At 53.6% G+C, this 23,065-nt stretch overlaps 1 protein-coding gene across 24 annotated transcripts in view; it reads right to left on the reverse strand.

The window, feature by feature from the left end:
* Nucleotides 1-23,065, reverse strand: part of Slc2a9 (solute carrier family 2 member 9) — a 205,138-nt gene that overhangs the window by 38,266 nt on the left and 143,807 nt on the right. For 8 of the 24 annotated variants that reach the window (XR_015441268.1, XR_015441269.1, XM_087187348.1 and 5 more), the window contains one exon: nucleotides 3,886-4,013. The exons of 2 other annotated variants lie outside the window; for them this stretch is intronic. Coding sequence is in view for 20 of the 22 variants with exons in the window: in XM_087187348.1 (XP_087043474.1) it covers nucleotides 3,886-4,013 (128 nt within the window). In the remaining 2 variants the exon portion in view is untranslated. 14 more of the 24 variants (XM_087187344.1, XM_087187357.1, XM_087187363.1 and 11 more) reach the window with 7 other exon arrangements.

The following is a 23,065-nucleotide window of genomic DNA, read 5'->3' on the forward strand; positions in this document are numbered from 1 at the left end:
ATAGGATCAAATGAAAATTCCTTAGCAGGTCATTCAAGGCCCACTAGGATCTATCCAGCATTCATAAAAAAACCCACCAAATACCTACTGTGACAGCCAGGCATGCAATGTCAGTTTGTAGAGGGGCTAAGTTAGGAGGTGAATGTCCTGTCCATCTCCTGTTGCTAGGCATGTCCAGGCTCTTTTGTAATCTGGCTGGGCACTGACAGCTAGGCACTCTCCCCAGAGCTGCCACCACAGACTTCTCCTGGGAGTCCCAGGCCACCCTGTGCTCATCTGGGGGGAAGAGTCAAGGCCCTGGGTTCTGGGAAGCCTCCATTCCTCTCACTTCTGTAGGCAGCTGTAAAATGGTCCCCAAAGACACCCACCCCTGATATTTTGTGAAAGTTGCTGTTATGGTTTAGATTGAGAATGTCCCCCAAAGGCCTTGTGTAATCAGAGGCAGGGTTTTTGGAAGGAGCTTGAATCATGGCGGCACTGTAGCTGACTTCCTGTTAGGAGGTGGGGCCTCGTTGGAGGCAGTCACTGGGGGTGTGGCCTGGAAGGGTTCATCTCCCTTCCTGGCTCCTTCCTCCTCTCTCTGCTACCTGCCCACCATGATGTGAGCAGCTCTGCTCCGCCAGGCCCTTCTGCCATGCCAAACATGGACTTAAACTTGTGAAACATGGCCAAGATAAGTCTCTCCTCCCTTAAGTTGTGGGTGTCAGGTATTGTGTCCCAGGGATGAGAAGGTGACTGAGGTAGTTGCCTTGTTTGTCCAGAGAGATTTTGCAAATGTGACTAAGTTACTGCTATGGGAGGATCAGCCTGGATGATCGGGTGGACCCTACATGTACTACATATGTCCTGAAAAGGGGGGAGAAGGGGAGATCGGACCCAGAAGGAGAAGGCAACAGGACCACTGAGGCAAGATGCTCTGCAGCACTGAGGAGGGAGTAGAGAGGCACAGCCAAGTGAGACAAGGAGTGTAGCTCTGGAAGCTCAAGCGACAAGGACACAAATTCTCCTCTGGAGCCTGTGCAGGGAGTGGTGCTGCTTCCGAGTGCATGGTGTCTGCACCCTCTTGGCTGCTGGTGAGGGCCTGGTGCAGTGACCTAATGGTGGAAAGGCTGAGAGGGTGGCGAGAGAGGAACCCAGAGAGAGCTAAGGAAGCTGGGCTCACTGCCACAACCATCACTCTCGAGAGAAGCAACTCTCTCCCGTGAGAACTACCACCTCCTGCAAGAATGGCTCCAATCCCTGACCCAAACATCTGGGAAGAGCTGCACAACCTGTCATCATTGCTTCACTGGGCCCTGGCTTCCAACATGAGTTTCGGAGGGGACACACCGCATCCAACCACAGAACCATGTTTGTGTTGTTACAGCAGCCACAGGAAGTGCATGCTCCTCGTCCCCCAACCCACCTTGCTGCCCTGAGCCCCTCGGAGCCCATGAGGTCCCAGCCCCCTAGACTCATCTGCCAGCCTGCACCCAGGCCAGCACTGACCCGTTGTGCAGCCAGTGAGGGGCTCGAGCTGCCGCTCATCCCTCCTCTGTGAGAGGACGGATGGAGGCTTTGCCTTCGAGCCTCGGCAGGGTTGAGTGCCCAGTAAGCACTGTGTAAAAGTGGCAGGTCAGCACTGCTAACCCCAGCCTCGGCAGGAAAGGAGCCGGCAGCTGGCTCCCGGGATCTATGCTTCCCGTGCCCTGATCTCTTGGAAGGCAATGGTCTGCTTCACGAACGTGGAGAGCCTAGCCGTGGAGTGTGGAAGGCTCTGGTTTCCTCACTTCATTTACAAGGGTGGTGGGGTGATCAGTGCTGACAGAGAGGTGACGTGAAGTTAAGTTTTTCCTCAATGATGAATGCCCAACTGACCCTTCGCTCTGCCGGGTGAGCATCAGTCTGGAAAAAGCCACTTAAGGTTCTCAGTCAACTGAGAAGACAACTTGCTATGTCCGACTGTAGCCAGGCAAGGTGCTGGAGGTGGGAAAGTCATGACCGTGGGCCCTGGCCCTTCCCTGACTCTGTGGCCCAGGGGGGCCTCACAGCACTGGGGCCTCAGGGACCGGTAGCAGTTGCTGAGACGCTGTCGGAAATGCATGGGAAGTTATGCGGTCTCGACCTTCCACCTGCTGGACTGAGTGGCAGGCAGGGCGCAGAGACAAAGTGGTACTGGGGACAGAGGAACTGGCCTTGGGGCTTGCTGTGGGCCCTGGGATGACCTCCTTGCTCCCTGGCCTCAGCTGCCCTGTCTGTGAAAGACCAGGGAGAGAAACTCTACTCAGGGTGTGGGGCCGACAGGGGCACAGAGAGCCACACGGAGCTGGCTCAGAAGGGAGGCCCTAGCTGTGAGGCTGGCAGCCACCTGCAGGCTGTGACACAGCCGCTGGGGAAGGAGTGCTGGGGACAGTGACCATCCCCTCCCCTAGCTGGCAGCGGCCTCTGCCGTGTGCTGGGGTGGGCGCTGGTAAATTAGGAGGCAGACTGAACCGAGTCTCTGAAGAGCTGACCGGGAGTGGAGGTTGAAATGGCTCCTGAGACTGGATGTGGGTTCTCCTCCAGATGGGGTCCCCTGGTGTCATGGGCAGCAGCAGCCCTGGCGGGCACTTGAGGAAGGAAGCACTGTGTGTTAGATCTAAAATATCCCCCAAAGTCTCAGGTATTTGGAGGGTGCCTGGATCATGGGGGCGCTGAGTGTGCTGCAGGAGGTGGGCCTGGGTTGGAGGTGGTCACTGGGGTGTGACCTGGAAGGGGGCATTCTCGTTCCCAGCTCCTCCCATCCCTCTCTGCCCCCTGGATGCCATGACCTGAGCAGCTTTCTTGTGCTACACCTTTCCACCGTGCTGCTTCTGCCCTGGAGCCAGCCCACCACGGACTGAACCCTCTGGAACTGTGACCCGAAATAAACCTCTCTTCCTTTCATTTCTGGGTGTCTGGGCTCCACTCAGCATGGGGCAGCTGACTGATACAGGAAGCTTCACCCTCCCGAGGTGAATGCCGCGGTGCAGAAGCCTGGCAAAGCCCCCACCCCTGGATAACTCTTGGGTCTCACTTTCCACTGGCTCGTCTTTCTGTCCCAGCCACGCTGGCTGCTGTTTCTCTGGCCTGGACTTCGTCACTCCCAGCCTGGCCTGCTCCCTCAGTTCCCTGGCATCTCTGCTCTGATGTCACCTCCTGTGTGGACCCCGCCCTCTCAGATGGCACATCCACCCCCATCGCTCCCTACTCGGCTCAGCACGTGGAACACAGGCTCTGCACGCACGTGGTCCCCACTGCCCCACACAGGGCCTGGCACACAACAGGAGCTGGGTGAGCACATGGGAGATCACGAGCCGGCGAGCAAACAGACTCCTCACACACAAGGAACTTGTGTCCAATTCCCAACTATGCGGGCACCTTCGTGCCAATCGCTGTCACCCTTCTGACCGTGAGCACATGGGCTGTATCTGTGCTGGTGACAACGAGGATGTCACATGTGTGGTGGGGCTGTAGTGTGCGTTGGAATTACCGTATGGAATCCGACTAACGCATTACAAAAACGAGAAGTAAGTTGCATGTGGGAAGTAGCTGAGATTCAACTTGGATTTCTGTGCACACAGCCTTCGAGTAGAAGGGGTGTTTTTAGGGCAGTTTCTTCCTTCCTTAGGACAACAGCATGAGGAGAGAGAGAGGGAGAGAGAGAGGGAGAGAGGGAGAGAGAGAGGGAGAGAGAGAGGGAGAGAGAGAGAGGGAGAGAGAGAGGGAGAGAGGGAGAGAGAGAGGGAGAGAGAGAGGGAGAGAGAGGGGGAGAGAGAGGGGGAGAGAGAGGGAGAGAGAGAGAGGGAGAGAGAGGGGGAGAGAGAGAGATCACCTCTGCCCCGTGCTCTCCAAGGTGTCCCACGGCAGAGCCCCCACCAGTCCTACCTGGATGAACGGGAAGAGGAGCCCCAGGGCGAAGTTAGAGAGCCAGTTGACGGTGCCCGCGATGATGAAGGCAGCGGGCCGCTGTGACTGCTGGAAGAACTCTCCAGTCAGGATGAAGGGGATGCCACCTGTGGGAGGCAGGGCAGAGTCAGCCAGCCTGAGCCCACACTGCGCCCTCGAATCTTCCCCAGGAGCCCGCTGTGGGTCCTCTCTCGGCAAGCCCAGGCCTGCCTGTGTGAGTGTTTCGGGAGTGGTGGGAGAGTTCGATTTCGCTTAGCCCGAAGCGCTCATGTGGCAGAAGCGTCCCTGTGACCCGGTCCATCCAAAGCAGACGCTTGTCCTCCTCTAGGATCTCTGAATCTGTCGGGCTGCGACCGCATAGAGCGAGTGCTGTGTGGACAGATCTGATGTGTGAGGGCAACTGGATACGGACGCTCTTCGATGGACAGTGGGTTTGTAATGAAACTCAATGAAACCAATTCTAAGTTGAAAGCGTCGTAAGTCAAAACTGTATTTGAAACTCCTAATCTACTGAACATCAGAGCTCAGCCTCACCCACCCTAACTGGGTTGCTCTCACCTTAGCCCGGAGTCAAGCATCTGCAGAGACACCATGTCCCACCAGCCCGGGAAGGGACAAAAATTCAAAAGTCAAAGTACTCTACTGAACGGACGTCATTTTCAAATACTGTAAAATCGAAACATACATCAAAGCACGGGAAATCGGGGACCATCTCCTTATTGTGTTAGGAGTGTCTCCAGTTGAATCTTCAGAATAACCGAGCCAGGCAGGCACTGGCAGTCAAATCCCTAGCTGAGAAAACTGATGCCCAGCTTGTCCTGCCCGAGGTCACCCAGCTGCCAGGGAGCAGAGTCCCAGCTCGGGCCTCTGCCTGCTACTCCTTGCTTGCGAGAGCACAGGAGCCCATTTCCACTGGCTCTCTTTTGTTCTCCTTAACTTCTCTTGGGTGCACGGTGGCCCCCAATTCTGAGTGGCTCGCAGCTCAGAGTTACTCAGCAGCATCACTGACACTGGGGTGGGATGATTCTCATTTCGAGAGATGGCCCTGTGTGTCCTAATCACCATAGCAACCAGGCTACCTGCACACGACTCCAGATGCGCTCCTGGCTGGGAACCTCTGAGGTTCTGCCAGTCAGACCTGCACTGTGGCCTTACCCCAGACACGACAGGGGTGTGTCTCCCTGGGATGCATGTCCTGAGCACTGGGAGAACATAGGCCAGAGCAGGACATTGCTAGGCTGCGTGCATTCATTCTGTCGGCGCCCAGTGACTATGGAGCGGTGGGGGCTACTCCAGGGATGGTTGTGCTGGAGCAGATGCTCGCAGTGACGCGGCTCAGCAGTGGCCAGAGGGAAGTTCCCTGGGGAGGTGACAGTGGTGACATGTGGCTCATGAAGACCCAGGGAACACCATGCAGGGTGGAGGATGGGAAGACAGAGGCCCTGGGGGTGGCAGGGCAGGGTCAAGGTCCAGAGCAGAGGTCAGTCTCTCTGGACGCCTGAAGGAGGCAGACAGGAAAAGCAGGAGTGGTAGAGGAGGGCAGGCTATGGCGCAGCTTCCTGCAGACCTGGCTGTGGTATTGGAGAAAACCATTGAGGGCTGCCACACAGTAGGAACGATGAGCCGCTTGCATTCTATCCAAATTGCAATCCTCTGCAGGAAGCATGGAGGGTTCAGCAGAGATAAAGCTCTCCTGTGATCATTACATACCTCTCTGTCCCCCGTCTTCAAGGGGACCAATCAAGCAACCAGGGTCACAGAGCCACAGAGTCAGGGCCAAGTCCAGCCTGTCCCTCCAGCACTGTCTCCATTACCACCCACTATGCTGTCTGCAAACCTTGGACTCCAACAAATATATAACGACTCAGAATGGTCCCTCCCGTCACCCTGCTGGACTGTGAGTCCTCCCGGGCAGGGGGCAGGGACCATCTCTATGTACCTAGCATCTTTGACAGTTGCCACAACATCCATGTTTACTTAATTGAATCCAGGGCTCACATTTGACTTTGAGCAGAGTGGATATGCAGTTTATCCCTAGAAAGTGGACTCTGTCTCTCAAAGGATCTATCAGAAGGCATGAGAACAACAGTCACACATGGAAATGGGATAAAGCCAGCCTTCGGGTCGATAGTGTGGAGTGGGTCATTGTCAGGACCCATTTTGTTGCTCCCAGTTGGTCCTGCAGCCAACTTGGTGGACGCCTTGCAGCAAGGCCCAGGGGCTCAGTTCCTGGCTCTTCTGGAGCCTGGACAAGGACAAGGGCTGGACAGGGACAGGGTGGCATCTCAAATTAGGACAGAGTCTTAGAAAATGGCAAGGCTAGGGCCGGGGACTTAGCTCAGTGGTTTTGCCGCCTGCTGCGCAAGTGCAAGGACCCGAGTTCGATCCCCAGTACCTAAAAAAAAAAAAAAAAGAAAAAGAAAATAGCAAGGCTGGGACCCCTGAGAGGGTGGCTGTGAGGACAGTGTCCACTCGGTCTCTCCCCGGGTCACGGAATGCCAGCTCACTCCATGGTGCTGTCCCCAAGCTGGGGTGTTGGAGCTTCTGAGGGTTTGGCATCCCCTTCTGGGACAGGAGGCACATGGCACACGGTGGTGGAAGCATCCATTATGGGTGGCCAGCTGCCATCTTGTTGGGCTGCTGCTGGCCAACTGCTTTCTTTCCTTTTCCTTTGTTGGTATTATTTTAATTTAATTAGAACTTTTAATTGACACACAGTTAAAATATTGATGAGGTACAGTGTGACATTCCAACACACACATACAGTGTGTCATGACCAGATCAGCGTAATCAGCGACTGTCACCTCAAACATTTGTGTTAGAAACATTCAATGTCCTAATAGCTAAGCTTTAAAAAAACAAACCCAATTTTTCCCCCCCGATCATTTGTGGGGAGGCAAACTCTGCATCGAGGCTGCACGCTGCAGTTTTACTCAAAGTTCTCGGATAGCTCCCCTTTAAAACTCCAGTTGCGGGCTCTGGTGGGAGGTGCCCGGTGCATCCTGAAACAGTGTTTCAAAATCTTGGCTGGGGTGTAGCTCAGTGGCGGGGTGCTTGCCGCACACCCACCAGGCCTTAGGTTCCACTCGGCCCTGAGAAAACTAAAATGAAAACTGTAGCTGTAAACAGGCTCTTCCTGTAGGGGCCCCTGGCGAGAGGAGCCCTTGTTTCCGTCCTCTCCCTTAGGGCCTTTATTTTTCTGGACACTTACTCAGAGAGGCTTCACGTGCTTGTCTCCTCCACCCCTCCTTCACCCTGGATTCAGAGTTGTGGACGGTCTGTGGAGCCGGAAACAGACTGCAGGCGGTGCCCAAGCTCCTCCTTCCTGTGCCTGGGTGGGAGAGACCCACCAGGGTCGGGTCTTCTGACCCAGAAGAGAGGCGCTGTGTGCGCGCGCGCCCGTCCAAGGGGTCAGGCCCAGGCTGCTCCCAGCTGCGGTGACCAACTCCCACACACAGGGCTGGCGGTTTGCTCAGCGGGCGTGGCTCCCAGCAGGAGAGAAATAATCAAGGAGCCTTTCCCCTTCCTGCTGCACGGCTGCCGCCAGCAGGTGGCCCACAGGGTGTCTGGTGTGACCTGCCGCCTCCCCTTCCACAGGGCCTGTCCCCGGCAGCCCCAGAGGGGAGGGGAAATGAGACCCAGTGTCTGTTTCCTGCGGCATGGGGGGGGGGCGTTTCTCTCTCCACTTCCTGTTTACTTCCGCCCACCGACGGCACTGTCAGCTTCCTCCTTCTTCGCTTTTCCGCTCTGCGGTTGTGCTCCTTGGGGCAGCATCTGCTTTCCTTTGCTCTCTGCTGCCTTGGCCACAGCACATCATGCCAGCCTCTTGGCTGGTGCCGTGTGGTAGATGTTGCTGGATGAATGAGTGATTGGGAAGTGATGTAAGAGTGGAGACGAATTCTGTGCTCAAGGGCACGGAGGCTAGCCAGGGCAAGGGAGCAGCGTAAGAAGAACACCAGAGTGGGTTGGGGCGGTGCCGGCAGAGACTAGAGCTTAGGGGAGTGAATGGGGAAGGAGAATCAGTGGTCTGATGTGGCCGCGTGCAGATCTGTGATTTAAAGCTGTCCCTGCCGGGGATGAAATTTGGGTTAGTGGAGGGAGAGTGGAGACAGATGGGCCGCCGGTCCCAGGGTGCAGAGGTCAAGAACGCCAGAGGGCCGGGGATGCAGCTCAGTGGCTCCACCGCCTGCCTCGCAAGCGCAAGGTCCCAAGTTCGATCCCCGGTACCAAAAAAAAAAAAAAAAAAAATAGAACACCAGGGAGGAAAGGACACTATTCATGAACAAGCACTTCACACCTCTCAGTGTCCTTTATAGACAGACGCTGTGCTGGAAAGTTGAATTTGCATAGGATCAATCGGGAAAGAGCTGAATGTTTTCTTGAACTCCAAGCCGCTGAAACAAAAAGCGATTTTCCCTCTCGGCTGCCAATTAGTGTCTTCTGACATAGACCATGGCTGCGCAACTTCTTTAATCTGTGCTCTTCAGCAGATCACAGGCTTGAGCAGCCCATCTGGGACTCCGGGGGACAGGCGCGTCTGATGAGTCTCAGGAGAAATGGGCCGAGAAATCCAATTAAAACTAAGGAGCCGCCCCATGGCCACGCGTGTGGGCAGTTCATTAGGGAAGGACACACGATTACTGTCCATCATCCCCACCCGCAGGCACGCGTCCTGCTGCTGGGGTTAACCGCACTCTGCAGTTGGTTTTTCAATAAAGGCAGAGGGCAGCAGCGTGGCGGTGACGTCACACGGCCACACTTTATCTTCCTTGTCTGGGTGATCGGAGGGGCAGAGCGTGGGTGGGTAGACAGAGTCATTCGTGGGGGTGCTGCCGGGAACGGGAACGGGATCGGACTCGGGACGCAGCTGGAACCGGCTCCCGCGCAGCCCGGGCGTCTGAGGCCACTGCATCCTCCACCAGGCCTGGGCTGTTTAGCTGCAGACTGAGTTTGCTTGTTCATTCAGAGATCAGAGATGACAGCACTCCCGTCCCAGGGGCTGCTGCGGTGGGGATGGCAGTCGTACTGGGAAGGAGTGGCAGCCTGGGCTAGATGGCACCTTACACCCGTGAGCTCCTGGTCTCCGTCTCAGACGCCCGGCTCTCTGCCGTCCTCCACACCCTCTCAGGATGCCGAGCTGAGGTCACCTGCCTGCTGTCTCCCTGCCGAGCACGGGGGATGACTCCGAGCCCACTCCCCAGCGTCTCCTGGGACCACCCCCCAAATAAACTGTGTCACCTGGGTGTCGGGTCCTTTTGGGGGAAGCCCATCTTAGCTTTTCCAACTCCTGCCCTGCCTGAGACTCCAGCCACATGCGTGTGTCCTTTCCTGCATGCCTATTCATTTACAAGAGTGGTTGGAAAATATGTTTAAATTACAAATAACTTATAGTAAAAGACACATGGCCAAGAACGATGGGATAAGTGTGTTCAAAATAAATACCGTGAGTGTTTTTAGGGAGATTAATGCCAATTAATTTAGGGAGATTAATGCCAATGTGTCCTTTAAACACACATGCTGGTTTTTGGTCACACCACGTTGATCAACTGTTTACAGTAATTTTTGTCAATTATTACGGCGTGTCCTCATGCACCTGGGTCACTAGACCTGGCACCATGCAACTTCTGATTCTTCCCTCAAATCAAAATGAGCAGGAAATTAATGTTCTGAATCGATTCAGGACACCGAGGCAGCCAGTGCAGCACAACTAAAGACACTCACGAAAGAGGCTTCCAGAGCTGCTGCAGGAAGTGGCTGAAAGGTGGGGTGAGGGTGCTCAAAGTGAGGGGGCATTTTGAGGGCGAGTGTTAATGGCGATGTGTCTGTTACTGTAACAAACGCATTTTAAGGAATTAAATATTCGTTGTAACTTTGGATCACATAGTGTATAATCCATGCTGTGGCAGCCAAGAGACTAAACTGATCCCAGGTTTCAATCAGGAGTGTCCCAAGTCCCAGAGACCCACCTGGAGCCAGCCAGCAGGATTGTTGTCCTCCTGGTCAGATCTCAATTTGTTTCCTGATGGCTTAGAAAGATTTACGTGTTTATAAAACATGGAGAAAGAGAAGCTAATGAGTTTGTACACATGTTCTGAGTCACTAAATTAACAAGGACCGAGCAGAAAGAGGCGGAGAGAGACAGGGATGCAGGATGTCAGGAGCTGGTCTGGGAGCTCGGTGGGCTGAGCTCAGGACCTCAGCACTGCTGGGATTCGGACAGACGAGCACAAAGTTTCCATCAAACTGCTCCAGGCTTTGACTGTGCTCCTGAAGGGCTTCCCTGCGCCTGGCTGCCTAGAATTTAATCTGCTGCCTCTTTGCCTAAGGGACTGCTGTTCCTGTGACTGCCGTCCCCTGGAGGCTGCCCGAAGGAAGGGAGGGTGACGTTTCCATGTTGGCAGGGGTGTCCTTAGGGTCCCTTCATAGGTCCTCCGGGAAGTCCTTGTGGGTGGCATTGCCATGGGCATTTTATTGATGGGCAGGGGCACCATAGGGTTTAATTTTCAAGCTGGGCCACACTCAGGGCTAGGGGAGTGCTATTAATAATTGTGTCCAGAGAGCAGGTGACAAACCACTGATGAGGTACTCAAGGGCCAAGGCCCCAGGTTCCCTGGCCTTTCCACGCAGCATCTCAGGCCAGGTGAACACTATACACCAAACAACGCCTGTCACCACAGCACAGCTTGCTGCCAGATGGAGAAGTACAGTAATTAACTATAATGTGCCTAAGGTCTTTCTAAGCAGGTGGTATTACCCCCAATTTACAGATGAGGTTGCCGAAGGTCACTTTCCAAATGCCTGGTGCAGCTCAAACTTGACGAGGGTCCCTCCTTCCATGCCGGGGTGGCGCAGAGTGCAGGAGCAGAGGATCAGCCCAGGAGGCTGGGGGAGGGCAGGTGGAACAGAGGAGGAAGCAAGGTGATCAGAGTACTCCGTGCCCCTGTGACCTCCCCTGGCTCTGCCGCGTTTTCTGACTTCTCTTGGAGCTTCTCCCAGCAGAGAAATGAGCTCATTTTTTTCTTTCCTGGGTGTCCTTCTCCAATCCTCATGGCCCACAGCTGCAGGTGTTAATTCTGAGCTGCCTCAACCCCGAGTCAGAGAGCAAACGCTGCTCTCTTCGGGACCAGCTGCTGCAGCTGTGCGGTCTTCCTAGGCCAGCTGTGACAAGAGGCCTCTGCAAGGAGGAGCCATTTATTCCCAGATCACAAGGCTGAACCTGGAGGGCAGAGGAGCTGAACCTGGACCCATCAGCGGGGGGCTCAGCTCATTTCCGAGGCCACAGAGGAAGGCAGCGAGGCCTCCCCGCAGCTGCCCCAGCTCTCTCGGCTCCTGCCTGCAGCAGATGGTCTCTTCCACCCACCAGGAGCCCATCGCTCCCTCTGCTCCCGGACCGTCTGCGAAACTACTCACCTTCCTCCTGAGAGTAGGGAAATCTAAAAAGGACAGGGCTGGAGGTGAGCCTGGCTTCAAGCCCCTCCCTCATTTGTCTCTCTCAGAATTGCATGGTCCCCTGAGGGCTGGACGCTGGGCCAACCCAAATCCTTACGTGGGATCCCATCCACAAGTCCCTTGTGTACCTCTGTTGGTGGGGACTTGCTCTTGTTTGAAAATAAGAATTCAGTTTTGCCCAGGACCCCAAATCTCAGACTTGGTCACCTCCCAAGTCCCGGCTGAGATGGCGCTTCCTGGAAAATCCCGCCAGACGCCGAGGCTGCTGCTTGACTCCTGGAAGCTTCAGCCCCAGACCTGTACGAGCGGCCTTTGCCCTGGCTGCACAGCTCCGGTCCAAGCCTGGCGGAGTCTCTCACCTCCCAGACCTCCACTCCACTGTGGCCTCCTCCTGTCACTCTGCGTGGCTTTTCCCCAGAGCTTGCGCCACCACCTTGCTTGATGTCTTCCTGTGTTTGCCATAAGCCTCCTCCAACAGACTCTCTGCTCCTGGAGGGTGAGGATTTTGTCTGTTTCGTTATATTATCGCCCCAACTTCCTGGACCGTCTCTGGCAGTGTATGAGCTCGGTAACACTGATGAATGAAGGAAGGAAGGAAGGAAGGAAGGAAGGAAGGAAGGAAGGAAGGAAGGAAGCAGGCCATTTCCCCCTCTAGTTAGATCTTAACCATCCTTTTAACCCTACTGCCAGGCCTAGTGTGAACTAGGTGTGTAGCAAGTGCTTAAAAACTACCCATTCATGGAGTGAATGAAAAATACAGCCATGTCTCTCCCATGTGCGGCACATCAAAGCCCTTTTGTACTTCAAATCTCTGTGGTTGCCCTCAGCCCTGAAAGCAAATCCTGTCCCTCCCTCGGCTCTGTGGGATCCCCATCTCCGTCTATCCACCAGCTTCCTCTCTAATTGCATCCCTTTCCTTTGCTGACATGTGAGGCCAGAATATGCACCCTGAAATAAGGATTGAGGACAGCTTTGGCCCTAGTGGCCTGGAGATGGTGCCATGGAACTGACACTAGCAAGCTTTTCTAACGAATCTTTCCTGCCACATGTTGCTGGCCCTAGAGACCTAACATCCTTTTCCTTTGTCACTTTTCTACAAATTGACTGCTCTTGGTTGAAGGTGGAATTCAGAGCTACTTCGTGAACTGCTCATTCATTCCTTGGTGTCACCCATGGATATATATGAAATAGACATATTAAGAAACTTTTATTTTCTCTTATTAGACTGTCATTTGCTACAAGGGTCTGTTCCAACTAAGGACTTAGGAAGGTTGAAGAGAAAATTATTTTTTTCCCTTACACTAATAACACTCCAGCCTTCCATGAACTTTCAAGAAAGTTTCTGCCCCAGGACCTTTGCATGTTCTTCCCCTAGGTTCTCAGAGGGCTGCTCCTTTCTTAGTGTCTGAGTTGTGCTTCCAAGGCCAGATCCTTTTCTCAGGAAAGCAGCCCTCTCCTTCCATCACTCCAGCCCCTCATCCTCTTTATTCTTCCTTAGTACTTCTCACAAATCTTAAAGTACTCATTTGTTTGCAGGTAAGGGTTCCCCAAGTCTGTGTCTGCAGTGTCTCTGTCAATCACTGGTATATCTTGTGATGGTTCAGATCTAAAATGTCCCCCTAAATCCCATGTGTTCGGGGGCGGGGCTTCTGGAGGGTAATTAGACCACGCGGCGCTGTGCTCCTCACTGGGTTGCCTTCCACGGGGCTGTTAGGAGGCAGGGGTGGAAGCGGCAGGGCCCTGGGGGCGTGGCCCGAGGAGCCATCTGGTGCCCTGGCTCCGCCCTCTCGCTCGGCTTCCTGCCCACCTTGACGTGAGCCGCACTCCCCTGCCACACCCTTCCACCAGGCCCTTCCTACCTTGCAGCCAGCTGACTATAGACCGAATCCTCTGGGCGCCAAGCTAAACCTCTCCTTCTCTAAGCTGTGGGTGTTAGGTACTCTGTCCCAGCGACACGGAAAGTGACTAAGGCCCACCCTCAGGGCCTGCATCAGCACAGGGCTTGGTAAGTACTTTTAAACTAAGGCGCTTGCCTATCAACTGTCCACATCCGGTTTCTCCTTACCGCACCTGACAATGAAGCACGGTGCGTTTCCCCTTCGCAGGGTGACCTACGGCAGTCAGTGTGAGCGGCTGTCTTCCTAATTACCTCAGGCTCAGTGGGGACAGAGAAACATCCCTGACTTCGTTTCTGCATCCTCAGTACAGAGTTCAGGATCTGGCCCCCAGTGCGGGTTCCAAATCCTTTCCTGACTGAGTTAATTGGGGCACAACCGAGAATAATATAACAGCAAAAATGGGAACGGCCAACGGAGACTTCAGAAAACCTCACACTAACACACGCGGCTTATTTTCTCCATAAAAGGTAAGCGCCTCCACACGGGCCTTTTAAAGACTGTTTTAATAAGCTTGATTTTATGTTTTATCTGGGAGCATCCAGGAGAGCATCTGCCTATATAGACCAGGTTTTGCAGCCTGGTTGAGGAGACAGGCTTTCTGATGGACAAGAATTTTCATTAGCAGTGGCTCCTGGCTCAGAAAATACCCCACACCTTGTGTCCGTGCTCTCTGAGAACCAGATCTCTCCTGGAGGCTGCCTGGCTCTCGGCTCCCCAGGCCTGCTGTGGGCAGAAATGGCTCCCACCGGCACCTACCTTTCGGGGCACATGTCCAGCGTTAGGCCTTGGCTCGGCCACGGGCAATTCCATCAGGCCTAGTTTTCCTGCAGCCTAGGGAGGCCCTTGTAGCAGTTGCTGGTTCTGGAGTGCTTTTCACAAGTTGGTACTTGATTAGTCATTTTGCAGCAATTTCTTTAAAACTCACCCCTTTTCAACTCAGTCCCTGGAAGCTGTGTCTCTTCCTCCTATTACACGCGGGGACCTGGCTCAGAAAGCCCAGCTAAGGTGCCCAAGGTCACACAGCTGCCAAGTTGGGTCCGGGCCCTCAAGCCCAGGGCTGGAAGTGGACAAAGCCCACAACTTCACTACTACCCCAAGTTGTCCAATTTGGAAGCATCGGACAGTGGGAATACCATGTCATAGCGCCATTTTCTTCTTCCTCAGCCACTTAGAGCATAAAGATGTGACAGAAGAGTAACACCCCCCGCCCCAACTAGTCTCTGTCCTAACCCCCAGGCCTTGTGGATAGGTGGACTCGAGGCAAAGGGACTCTGCAGATGGGTTAGGTGCTCAAGGCAGCAATGGGGAGGGTCTCCTGATCGTTCCGGGGTCTCAGACCGGGTGCCTTAGGAGGGCCTTGGCTTCTCTGCCTCTTCTGAGCTGGGTGCTAGTGCCAGAGCCACCCCTGCAGCCCAGCCACCCGCCTCCCGACTTGCTGAGTCACAACCCATAGGCGTGAGACCAGCTTGCCCCAAATCACACAGCCGGAAGAGGAGGCAGAGCCAGGCTGGTGTCACCCGGGATGTGCTTACTCCAAAACGCAGGGTGATGAAGGCAGGCTTCAGCCGGCGGGGACTGTGCCTCCAGGGGACACGTGGTCATGTCTGGAGCGATTCTGGAGGTGTGACAACTAAAAGAGGGTGCTCTTGGCAGCCAGGGAGTGGGGGCTGGGGAAGCTGATCAATGTCGCAGTGGACGTGGAGGCCGCCTGCTATGGATTTTCTCCAGGAAGTCACCCAGTGGCATTACAATACCACGAGCTCATTATTTCAGGGAGCTTATAAACAACTAATTTTAATCAGGCTATTGATCATTCCTTGCCAGAACTCTGACTCTGCGATTCGTGTTGTTGCAGAACACATGCCAGGGTACCTTAACAAAGGCAGGGAGGCGGAAGGAAGCACAGACTTGCCCAGTACCCTCATATGCCAGTTGCAGCACACACTGCTCGATGGTCCCTGTCCTGCAAGAGCCCTCGAGATGGAGGCTGGAGGGAGCCACGTGGCTTTCCAAGGGTCCCACAGACAGTCGGACGCGTAGCCCGTGTGAGACCCCAAGCCCTCCCGCCCCCAGATACCATGCGGCTGGGTGAGTTCGCTCTTCTTCCAGCCTCCCACAGCAGTGAGTGAGTGGCAGTGATTGCATTTGAGGGTCTCTTAAGATCTTTCACCTCTGGACTGATGAGACAGCCCAGGGTGGTGATGCCGATCTGCAGAAATCTGCCCCTGGTTAGCAAACAGGCCATCTCAAAGCTTACAGGGGACAAGATGATCTGACGCAGACATGAGCCATGGCTGAGCTCACCTGGGACCCTCTGCCCCGGCCAGGAGGCTCAAGCCTTCGCAGAAAGGGGAAAGAGATGGTGGCATTGGGAAGTACCCTGGGTCCTAGCTCTGATCCTGTGATAGAGGGCAGGGGAAATTTTACTCTCTGAGCCCCAGTTTCCTCCTGTGGAAAACATGAGGATCCTCTTGATCCCATAGGGTGAGGGCCGTGACCGGCTGCTTGTGCCTACCGCTATGTTATGACGACTACCATGGTCGTGACAGATTGCTATGGGAAGAGCCCACCCGCACAGCTGTCCTCTTGCAGAGTTCCTGTGAGCTTCTGCTCCAATCCACTGATCCACACAGCGGCCCCTGTGACTGTTTGGAGTAGAAATCCAAGCCCTTGGAGTTCCCCACTGCACCTGGAGTCCAGCAGCTGAACTACCACGTCCTGGGGCCCCAGGCTGGGTTCCTTTCTGCTCTGTCTCAGTTTCCCTGTTCTCTCTCCCCTGTCCACACCGCTCCAGCTGCACATGCCTCCTCCTTGCTCTTTCTGGAACTTCGTGGTCAGCTGTGGCAGCCAGGACTCTCACATGCCGCTGCAGCCCTTGGCATGGGGGGCTCCACACCGAGAGACACGGTGAGTGCACCAGGACCTAGTGCCAAGTGAAGATGTTTTCTGTGATGGTTATGTGCTGAAATGGTAATGTCTCGGATATGCTAAAAGCAACTTTACCTGTTTCTTTTTTAATGCAGCTGCTAGAAAATTCAACACCACACAGCTGGCTTGCATTTCATCTCTTGGCAGCACTGTTCTGGACCAGCCTCTGCCAGGCCCTCCTCCTAGGGGAGCATCTCTTAGATCTCAGGGCCCTGTTCCTGACTTTCTGCAGATCTTTGTGCAAAGCTCCCCTGCTCAGAGAAGCACAAGTTCAGCTACAGTACTGGTCTCCTTCCTTACTGCTCCATTCTGTCCCTCTCTATCTCCTTATTTTACAGCCCCAGAACTTACTGGGCCCTAGCTCTATGTTCGAATGTCATCTGGCTATTGAGTCCCTGCCCAGAAGCGTGAGCTCCCCAGGGATGTTCCGGGAGCTTGGTCCTCATTTGTAGACGCTAGAAACGCAGAGATAAATAAGAGAGAGGAAAACATTTTTAAAAAGAGGACCAAGTTATTTTGTCTCTTCCCTGAACACGGCTCCCTGGTTCAGGTCAGACCTGGGATGCCAGGCACAATGGCAGGTCCAGGAAGATGGTGACAGCTGATCGTCAGCACCTGTGCTAAGGCGCATGCGGTGAGGAAGGGGTGGCAGCCAGCACCATCAGCAGCTCCCGTGGTGGTGTGTGGCAATCTACACTTGCTCTGTGTGTGCTCCCAAGCCTCACAATGTCCATGTGGGCGAACGGATGGAAGATGGGGTGAGAACAAGCCAGGGCCACACCAGCGAGGGCATGTGGGATTCAAGATAATGTGGGTGGACTCAGCGCCCAGTGACCCCATTGCTAGGGTTTGGATGGAGCATGTCCGCCAACAGTCTCATGTGTTCAGAGGTGGGGCTTCTGGAAGGCGGTGGGATCCTTCGAGTGCAGTGAGGACCTGGGGCCTGGTTGCAGGAGGTGGGTCACTGAGTACCTGGAAGGGTGTGTCCTTGTCCCTGAGCTCCTCCTTCACTGTCTGCTTTCTGGTTGCCATGGGTGAGCAGCTTTTCCTCTGCCCTGCCATTTCTGCCTCAGGGCACCAACCCTGGGCTGACAGCATGGGCTGAAATGACACTGCTGCCCTAAGTTGGGAGTGTCAGGTATTTTACCCCGGATGCGAAGGCCAGTCCACCTGCTTCAGGTTGCCTCTCTGGGAAAGGCATCTTTCGCTCTTGAAGAGTCTGGTTTTGGCCCCTAAATGCTCCTGATGTGGCCCCCAACCTGGGGGAGGAAGAGGAACACAAACCCTTCCAATATTTTGTATCAGCATGAACCTTGTCTTCCCTCGGATGAAGAGAAATGATGGACAGACAGCATGAACGCGATGGGCTGCTTTTCCATTTTTAGCAGCGGATTTCTGACGCATCCATGAAATGAATCATTGTCATTAATCACATCTCACTTGGAAAAGCACAAATTAAAACAAGGTTGATGCTGACCTCCCCCGAGCCCCAGACAAGTTCGCTCGTTACAGCTGTGACAGAAGTGAAGGAGGCGAGGACGTTTGTGGCCAGCCTTTGCGGTGCGGCTTCTGAGAGCATCCGAAGCCAGGGAAGTGGGCCCTCCCGGCCTTCCTCCACTCATGCCTGACCTTCTTGCGGAAAGAGATAATGCAGGTCTCGTACCTGGCTCACAGTAAGTGCTCCATAGATGGCACTGGTGATGGCCATGCTGGGGACAATGTTGGTGGTGCTGGCGGTGTTATGGGCTGAATGTTTGTGTGCCCTGCCTCCCACATTTGTTTGTTGAGATCCTGACCATTGGTAATAAGAGGTGAGATTTGGGGAGGTGATTAAGTCATGAAGGTGGAGCCTTTTTTACAAGGCTACTAACAGAGAGGCCCCAGAGAACACCCTCAGTCCTGCCATGTGAGAAGACACCACCCGGGGGCAGGGGGCTCACGGGTGGCTAAGGGAAAGCAGGTATGGCAGATCCAGAGATGCATGTCCGGATCTGCCTTCCGGGGAGGGGAGCTGCCCAGCAGCAGGGGCCGAGGCATGCTGTCAGCAGAGGCTGCCCCATCCGAGCCTCTGTCCTTCCGGGGGGACCCACTTCCGGTGGCTGACGGGTGGGGCTGGAAAGCTCAGGCTACAGTGTGACAGCCCTGATTGGCCATTTTGACAGCAGTGCACTCTGCAGGGCTGGCTGAGGCTGTCCCCGGGCCTCCACCCAGCTCAGCTTCAGCTGCTTCCTCTGTCCCCTCTCCTTCCTCCTTCCCTGGACGGGGCTCTAATCAGCACTCCTCATCCCAAACTGTACCTGCGCATGGGAGGCTGACGCCTTGCCCTGGGGGGGTCTGGGCTGTACTCTCACCTGTGCCAGCCCCCTGCTGTGGGTGCCCAGTGGTGGGATCAGCTCCAGCAGCCTAAGACTGAGCCCTGATCTCTGTGTCTGTGACTGAGCCCTGATCCCCCCACCTTTGCAGCTGACAGTAGTCCCACGCTGGGAGCTATCTGGACTCTCGTCTTGCTGTCTTGCACTCTATATCCAGCCTGTCAAGGCATTCTGTCATTAAAACATAGAAATATCAGTGTATTTAAGACTCACCACTTCTCATGCCTCCTCCACTAACACGCTGGTCCACACAGCCATCACCATTTGCCGCATGATCGTAAGAGATCCCAGCTGGTTTTCCAGCGGGAACCATTGGCCTCCCACACAGCAGCCACATGCACGGCCCCAAATCCACAGAAGGTTGCTACCTCTCACAGAGAGAAAGCCTAAGAGCCTGAAAATGGCCTACAGAGCCAGACACATCTGCTGGGCTCCTGGTCCTCTCGTCCCAAATCGTCAATCTCATCTCCCGCTGCTCTGGCTTCACCTTTTCTCCTGGCTGGGCCTCAGACAGATCAAACACACGCCTGCCCCAGGGCCTTTGCACAGGGGACCCCCCCTTCCCAGTGCATTCTTGCCACAACTATCTGGATGTCTTCTTTTCCCACTGCCTTAAATCTTTCCTAGATCAGCACCTTGCCACTGAGGCCTTCCTTGACAACCTTTCTTCCAGTTACAATTTTCTCCCGTAGGCACTTTTCGTCCACTTTCCTGCTCTAATTTTCTTCTTTCCCATCCACAACTATACAAATTACTTCTCATATTATTTTATATTGTCTTCCTCCACCCAAACAAACATTTCACAAAGACAGGTATTTTTGCTCTTTCATTCACTGTTGTGTCCCCAGCACCCATAGGAGCACCCGGCACATGGCAACACTCAGGAACTCTTGGTCAAATGAGTGAGACTTCATCCTTACCGCAGCCCAGGGAGGTGGGTATTATTATTATTATTATCTTTAGTTCCCAGGTGGCACCCAGGGAGGTTAAACAAGTTCTCAAAGCCACGTTGCTGGTATTAAGAATTATTAGCGCCCGGGCCTTGGAGACATTTGGTTCTTAAACCCTAGCTCCTGATTGTCCTATAGGCCGAGCACAGAGGCAGGGGCTGACCTGGTCCAGCCCACCCCTTAGTCTGCTTTGCCACCTTCTGTTGCCTCTCCTGACAGCCTGGGCTGCTCACCCACTTCCCATGTAGTCCCTGCAGCCTCATGCCTTTTGCCCGATGAGATGCTGTTGCTGGGGGATGTGTGCCTCCTCCCCCTGCCCCAAGTGCCTGTGTCCTGCTCCCCGGGAGCGGGCTGGAAGAGTGAAATCTCTAAAGTGCTGCAGGCTTGCTTGCCAGCTGTGGGGATCCTGGGGGAGGTTGGGACCGTTAGGAGGCGGAACTAACAGAAGGAAGTGAGGGCATCCAGCGTCACCTTGAAGGGCTACTGGGGCCCCGCCCCTTCCTGTCTCTCTCTGCTTTCTGGCTGAGGTGAGGTGAACAGGTCCTCCTCCTCCACATGCTCCTCCATGATGTCATGCAGTGCCACAGGCCCAATGGGACAGGGCCAAGGGGCTCTGGACTGCAACCTCTGAAGCTGTGAGCCAAAATAAATCTCGCCTCCTTTTAAGTTGATTATCTTAGGTTCTTTGTCACAACAATGGAAAATTGGCTAACGTGGATGTAATTAGGTCAAGGATCTTGAGGAGAAGAGCTTATCTTTGATTATCAGATGATTATAGATGGATGATAGGTCTACAGTAGGGGTCGTTTTTTGGGTGGGAAGAAGAAATCTGAAGGGCCACAGTGGGTGGCAGAACCTCAAAAAGTCACTTCTGCCTGTCAAAAATTAGTAATTACAGAGAAACTAACTTTCATAAAAATAACCGATTAATCAATTAAAATGAATTAAATAGATTAAATCACTTTATTAAAATTAATTTACATTAAATTCAAATTAGATTTAAAGTTTGCCTTTAGAGGGACAAGAATTCAAAACTGATTAAGAAACAACCCCTATTATAGACCTATCATCCATCTCCACTGTGGACCCTCAAGTTGCGACTGGCCTGACATACAAACAACTTGGGTTAATTAGGTGAAGGGAAGATTCATCTACCTCTTGTTATCTATAACACGTACCCAGGTAAACATCCAGATCTCAGCTGTATTGACTTACAACCAGCTTGAGTTATGACCAGCCCCTGGGAACTGATCAAGTTCATAAGTCAAGGGTCCACTGTATCTATCTATCTCCTACCTATCATCTATGTACCATCTATCTATTCTCTACCCATCTGTCATCTATCGCCTATCATCTGTCTACTATCTATCTATCCTCTATCCATCTATGTATTTATCTTCTATTTACCTGCCTGTTTATCATCTATCTATCGAATGCAGACGTGTGTTATAAAAAGACTGAATGCTTGTTTTCCTTCCCACATCCCTCACAGGGTAACCTGCAGAGTAGATGCCTCTCATCTTTGAAGCCAGACACTTGAATGACTATTCCATCTTTAACAAGCCACCTGAGTAATGGCGCATGAGTTATGTAACCTCACAGAGCCCCATTTTCTCCATCTGTAAGATGATAATAAAATCTGCTTCATTCGATGTTCTGAAGATTAAGTGAAACTACCCCATGAAGGGCTCTACATAATGCTTGTTACCTTGTGGATGTTTCATAAACCCTTGCTGGTGTTACATTACAGTGTTAATCATAACTCTGTCTGGCTTGTGAGTAGAGACATTTATTTTCCCCTTAGAACACAGCTGTATTTTAGTTTCCTACTGGGCACATGTGTCATTGTGGGGGTTGAACTGTGTCACCACAAGGGTGTGTTGAAGTCTTATCCTCTGGAACCTGGGAATGGGGCCTTGCTTAGGATGCGGGTCTGTGCAAAAGTGATCAAGGTGAGATGAAGCCGTGGCATCTCAACTCGATGCCCGGTGTGCTTAAGGGACAGGGATTGGAAGGATGGAGGAGACATGGAAGAGGCCGAGCACAGACGGAGTCCCGCTGCCACATGCCAAGGGCTCCAGCAGACTAGGAAGGCGGGCCAGGCAGGTCCTCCCAGGAGCCCTGGAGGGAGTCTGACCCTGATGACGCCTTGATTTTGCACTTTTAGATTCCAGAGCTGTGAGAGAATAAATTTTAAGCCACTCAGTTTGTGGCAACTTGCTATGGCCTTTCAAGGAATCACATGCAGTGACTTTTGCAAAAAAAAAAAAAAAAAAAAGACAGTAAGTTACAAACAGAAACAGAAGCTCTGAAACTGAAGCAGAGAAAACTAGCTGAGTGGAACTGGTGCTACAGTCTGGATCTGGAGTATCCGTCCATCAAGGCTCGAGTCTTGAAGTCTTGGTCCCCGACGGGGTTTAGCTGAGGTCTTTAGGTTACTCGGGACAGGCTCATGAAGGGGACCGTGGGGCCCCAGCCCTTTCATCTTCTTCCTTTTAGCCCCTGGCTGAGATGGGAGCGCTTCTGATCGGCCTGTGCCCCCAGAACAGGCACCTCCCAGGGCCCAGAGCAACAGAGCCGACCAATCATGCACAGGAGCCTCTCGAACTGTGAGCCAGCAGGGTCTTCCTCTTTGCAGGCTGCTCGCCTCAGGTATTTTGCTGCAGTCACGGAAAGCTGATGGACACCAATGGCAAAATAATCTTAGCCCTGAGCTGGCTTCTATTTCCTCACCCTCCCTGCCCCCAGTCCACCCACACTCCAACATTCCTGGCCCGCTCTGGTCCTGAGGTCTGCAGGTGTGCCCCTCTGGGCCTGCAGCTGGCCATGGGGGCACTGGCAGGGCATGGAGGCCTGCGAGGAGGCAGGTGGGGGCCTCTCTCCCCTGGCTGCCTTCCCCCTTCAGAATGGTGATCAAGATGTCCTGAGAAATGAGGACTCATTTTGCTTTACATGGGTCTGTTTTTCAAAACTCACGACTATAGACCAGTTTGGTGTCAGGATGGGTCTCTTAATTTACAGCTCCAATTATTTTAATGTAGACATTCCTATTTCTTCCACCTAATAATTTCTGCTTAGTTGGGAAAGCTAGAAATTAAATTACTCATCATTCCACTTTGCACATAACTTCCTGCGGGCAGAGTCTTCTGCTGGGATCCCCATCTAAACTCTGGGTATTTATTATACTGGGGTGCAGGCCAAGGATGTGTGCAGGGTGAGGGCTCTCTTTTGTTCATTTGTTATTTGCTTGTTTGTTCATTCTTTCAACAAGGAGAAATGTCCTGGGCACCTGCATCTGCTGGGCGCTGTGCGAGGTGGCTTCCGGTCGGTTGGCTCATGCTTTGGGGATCGGCAGTGGAGGCCTCGCTGTGCTGAGTCCCATCCTGGACCATGGAGGCTGCTGAGCACAGGCCACACCCAAGCTGATGCAGTGCCTGGGATTCAGAAGCAGGAAGAGTCTGGTCTCCACCCTGCCCCACTGTGAAATCACAGACCCAACATCTGAGACAGGATTAAAAGGAAGAACCTGTGTTTGGATAAACACTAGGCACTCAGTCCACGG

The sequence above is a fragment of the Heterocephalus glaber genome, unplaced genomic scaffold (assembly GCF_053883595.1).
Source record: "Heterocephalus glaber isolate CG9 unplaced genomic scaffold, H.glaber_assembly_v1.0 deba00001509, whole genome shotgun sequence".
Classification (NCBI taxonomy): domain Eukaryota; kingdom Metazoa; phylum Chordata; class Mammalia; order Rodentia; family Bathyergidae; genus Heterocephalus; species Heterocephalus glaber.